The following is a 4,841-nucleotide window of genomic DNA, read 5'->3' on the forward strand; positions in this document are numbered from 1 at the left end:
AAAAACTATTGGAACTGATAGACAAATTCAGTGAAGTTGTAGGATACAAAATCAACATACAAAAATCATTAGCATTTCTATATGTCAATAGTAAACAATATGAAAATAAATGAAGAAAGTAATCTGATTTACAAATAGATACAAATAAAATAAAATACCTAGGAATAAACTTAACCAAAGAAGTGAAAGATCTCTATAATGAAAACTAAAACATTGATGAAAGAAATTGAAGAAGACACACAAAAATAGAAAGATATTCCATGCTCATGGATTGGAATGATCAATATTGTTAAAACGTCCATACTACCCAAAGCAATCAATCTACAGATTCAATGTAATCCCCATCAAAATACCACTGACATTTTTCACAGAAATAGAAAGAATAATCCTAAAATTTATATGGAACCACTAAAGACCCAGAATAGCCAAAGCTATTCTGAGCAAAAAGAATCAAACTGGAGGAATCACATTACCTGACTTCAAATTATAATACAGAGCTGTAGTAACCAAAATAGCATGGTACTGGCATAAAAACAGACAGATAGACCAATGAAACAGAATAGAGAACCCAGAAATAAATCCACCCATCTATAGGGAATTTATCTTCAACAAAGGTGCCAAGAACATACAGTGGGGAAAGGATAGTTTCTTCCATACATGGGCCTGGGAAAACTGGATATCCATATGCAGAAGAATCAAACTAGACCTTTATCTCTCACCATATACAAAAATCAAATCAAAATGGATTAAGGACTTAAATATAAGACCTGAAACTATGAAACTACTAAAAGAGAACATTGGGGAAACACTGCAAGATATTGGTCTGGGCAGGGACTTCTTCAGTGGTACCAACAAAGCACAGGCAAGCAAAGCAAAAAACTGGACAAATGGGATCACATCAAGCTAAAAAGTCTCTGCACAGCAAAGGAAACAATCAACAAAGTGAAGAGACAACCCACAGAATGGGAGAAAATATTTGCATACTACCCATCTGAGAAAAGATTAATAACAAGAATATATAAGAAGTTCTAACAACTCAATAGGAAAAAATCAAATAATCCAATTTAAAAATGGGCAAAGGATCTGAATGGATATTTTTCAAAAGACATACAAACGGCCAACAGGTATATGCAAAAATGCTCAACACCATCACAGAAATGCAAATCAAAACTACAATGAGGTATCATCTCACCCCAGTTAAAATGGCTTTCATCAAAAAGACAGGCAATAAAGAATGCTGGTGAGGATGTGGAGAAAGGGGAACCCTTGTACATTCTTGATGGGAATGTAAATTAGTGCAACCATTTTGGAGAACTGTATGCAGGTTCCTCAGAAAACTGAAAATAGAACTACCATATGACCCAGCAATCCCACTGCTAGGTATATATCCCAAAGAAAGGAATTGAATATGTTGAAAAGATACATGCACTCCCATGTTTATCACAGCACTATTCACAATGGCCAAGATTTGGAATCAATCTAAGTGTCCATCAGCAGATGAATGGGTAAAGTAAATGTGGTACACACACATGATGGAATGTTATATAGCCATAAGAAAGAATCAAATTCTGCCATTTGCAACAACATGGATTGAACTGGAGAACATTATGTTAAGTGAAATAAGCCAAGTACGGAAAGACAAATCTCACATGTTCTCACTCATATTTGGAAGCCAAATATTAAAAACCATTGATCTCATGGAGACAGAGAGTAGAATGATGGTTACCAGAGGCTGGGAAGAGTAGCGGGGAGGGGGCCTTAAAGTGGGGGTGGTTAATTGGTGGAAAAAGATAGATAGATAGAATGAACAATATTTGATAGCACAACAAAATGACTACAAAAATAAATTAGGGTATACTTTAAAATAACTACAAGAGTAGAATTGGAATGTTCCTAATACAAAGAAATGATTAATGCCTGAGGTGATGGATACCTCAATTACTCTGATTTGATTAATTCACATTGTATGCCTATATCAAAACATCACATGTACCCTATAAAAATATATAACTATTATGTACCCATAATTAAAAATAAAAAATTTTAGAATACATATATTTTGCCAGTGAGTTTCCCCCATAGGTCACATGCTGGAGTACATGAATAGGTAGTTTCTAGCAGTGCAGAAGAATATGAGGACTTCATCAGAAGACACTAAACATTATTAAGAGATTTAGCAACATTATATTGTATTATGAACAAATATAAGTCCTTCATGAACAAGAATACAGGTTTTCTCCCTACATAGCACTTGTCTTTTACAGACCAGGATCTCAGATGAGTATTCCACTTTAGCCCACAAAAGCAGCACAATCTGGAGGCTAATTATAGAACTAGATTGGTTTCTGTCATTTTGTGTGACACTTACTTTTTCCAATGCCTTAATAAGTTAAATATCATGCATCTTACTAACAAGGGGATATATTCCTTTCATGCTACAATCATAGAGGAATACAGTGTTACACAGATAAAATTCCTTCTTTGGTCTAAACTCCTCAGATTGCTGATGAGAAAACTGAGGCCTAGAGAGGTTAAGTGATTAGACCAAGATTACATAGATATGAGCTGCAGGGCAATGACTGGAAGCCAAGTATACCCACTTTAAGCTGAAGTAGATGATTTTTTTTTTTTTTTTGGTTTGCTCATGATTATTTTATTGACACTTTTTTATTGTTACAAAGGGAAAGTACGGTGTCAAGGATGTACAAGGGAAGGCCATGCACATGAGGCGACACAGCATCACCTTAGATCTTAGGAAGCAGTGAGCGTCTGATGGGTCTTTGGGGAAATAAGAAAAGGGGAAAATCCAACAAAGAGCAAGACTAGCATAAGAAAAACAAAAAGGCCACAAGATGCAGTATCTACCTGGAACCTGGAACCTGGAATAGAGGGCTAAGTGAAGTCATGATTTCATCTTTTTGGAGATTATAAGGTGTCTGGGAAAAGAAATGGGGGAAGAACCAATTCCTCAGAGAATTACTAGGGTCACAGCATGAATGAGTGGAATTAAAGAGCCACTGATGACATTGAGGAAACAGCTATATAGGTTTTGGCTGGTGAACGGGGGTGGTAATAATATCACACGGTTGCCCTTTATCGAATCACAGCTACTGCACGCCAGGAACCATGCTAGGCTCTCCACATAATGATTCCTAATCTTTGCAGAAACCTTGGCATTATTATTATCCCAGTTTCACAGAAGAGGACATTGAGGCTATAAGAAGTAGCTTGTCCTGGTTGCACAGCCAGCAAGTCAGGTCAGCAGAGGGACACAGTCAGCCAGGCTCTGAAGTCAGGGTGTTTTCCACATCGCTACTTCCCAGTATTACAATTTGCACAAACGGGTTAGGTGAGAATGACTTGGGAGTTTACAAGTTCCCAGTGAGGGTTAAAGAACAAGGAGATTCAGGTTTGAGCAGGACATGTATAAGTTTCATAGGAGAATTATTGGATCCTGCCTCCTAGGATTTCCAGGGAATGGAAAGGAGAAAAGAACTATGGTGGGAGGTGATTTTGATTCGGGGGTTTCTTTGAGGGAGGGAACTGGCAGAAGGAGTCAGGCCCTGCGGTGGGTCCTAGGCAGCAATCCTGTAGTTGGGGTGGACCTGGGGCCTGCCGTCGCAGACCAGGCCAAGAAGCTGGGCCAGGATGTGCTCTCGTTTCTCTGCTGGGAGCTCTGCATGCCCGGCACCTGGTGCCTCGTAGCCTGCTCCACCTCAGCTGACAGGTTCTCCTGGGAGCCCATGGCCGCCTGCTGCTTGCTCTGGAATTCCTGCTCTCGCTCTCTGCGGTATTGCTCTACCTCCATCTGTGTGCCTCCTCCTTTGCCTGCTTCAGTCACTGGGCCTTCCTTTTCCTGGCATCTGCCACCTTCTCAGCCGCCCACTTCTCGGCTTGCAGAAGCTGCTAGATACCCTGGGACTGACTGGCCATTTCGGTCGTTATGGCCGATGCTGTTTCAAATGCTACCAAGGTACCAAAATCTGAAGTAGATGATTTCATTTAAGTCTGATATGGCTGCAGTGATTTAATTGAAACCTTTGCTTTTTGCTTTTCTCCCTTCTCCTTTCTGTTTCTTAGAGTTGAAAGGGCTCTTGGGTAAATTTGGACAGGATGCACAAAGAATAGAAGAGTCTGTGCTGATTGGATGCTCTGAACAGCATGAAGCATGGTTTGCTCTGGATCTAGGTCTGGACAGCTCCTCTTCCATAAGTGGTATAGAACATTATTCCTACTGAGTACTCTGCAGTGGTTCTCAGACTTTGGGATTTCACATAATAGTAAAATTTCAAAGAAAATTTTGGGAATACAAAAAGGTTATCAACGCTCTATTTTTTTATTTCAGTAAGGATATAAAAAAACTATCGTCTATTATCATTTAAAAGAAAATGAAGGATATTTTAATGCTTTCTTTCTAAGCTAGGTGCACAGATGTTTATTATTCTCTGTACCTTTATACATTTTATATTTCTTAAATATTTCATAAGAAATGTTTTAGAATTCATAACTTCATTCTTATTTCTGTTATCAATAGAGGCAAATAAAAATGTTTCCTTGGAGTAGCTCTGGGTTCTCAGACTTGCATTTGGGAAGCACTTTGCTATAGGCTCATGGCTCCTATCGGGCTTTCCTTCTCTGTTTAAGGGTCTATGTGTAAGTGGAACGATGCTGGAATGAGGGTCACACAGGAGCTGTGAGGTCCCATGTCATCTCTTTCACAGGGATAGCATGTGGCTAATGCAAATGTTCTTATTGCCCTGAAGAGGATTTGAGAAATACTATGTGCTAATGTTTCCTAAACTGGCCTGAATATAAGAATCACCTGGTGCTTGTTAAAAAAA

The 4,841-nt window shown here is 38.8% G+C and overlaps 1 protein-coding gene and 1 pseudogene across 1 annotated transcript in view; one reads left to right on the forward strand and one right to left on the reverse strand.

The window, feature by feature from the left end:
- The window catches only part of NUDT13 (nudix (nucleoside diphosphate linked moiety X)-type motif 13), a gene marked incomplete at its 5' end in the record, with an annotated part of 43,696 nt that overhangs the window by 6,168 nt on the left and 32,687 nt on the right, over nt 1–4,841 (forward strand). The window contains 1 exon segment of the mRNA XM_012663215.1: nt 4,081–4,215. Within this exon segment, the coding sequence (XP_012518669.1) occupies nt 4,081–4,215 (135 nt within the window).
- LOC105825502 lies at nt 3,405–4,011 on the reverse strand (annotated as a pseudogene).

Source organism: Propithecus coquereli, unplaced genomic scaffold, assembly GCF_000956105.1.
Source record: "Propithecus coquereli isolate 6110/MARCELLA unplaced genomic scaffold, Pcoq_1.0 Scaffold80, whole genome shotgun sequence".
NCBI classification, from domain to species: domain Eukaryota; kingdom Metazoa; phylum Chordata; class Mammalia; order Primates; family Indriidae; genus Propithecus; species Propithecus coquereli.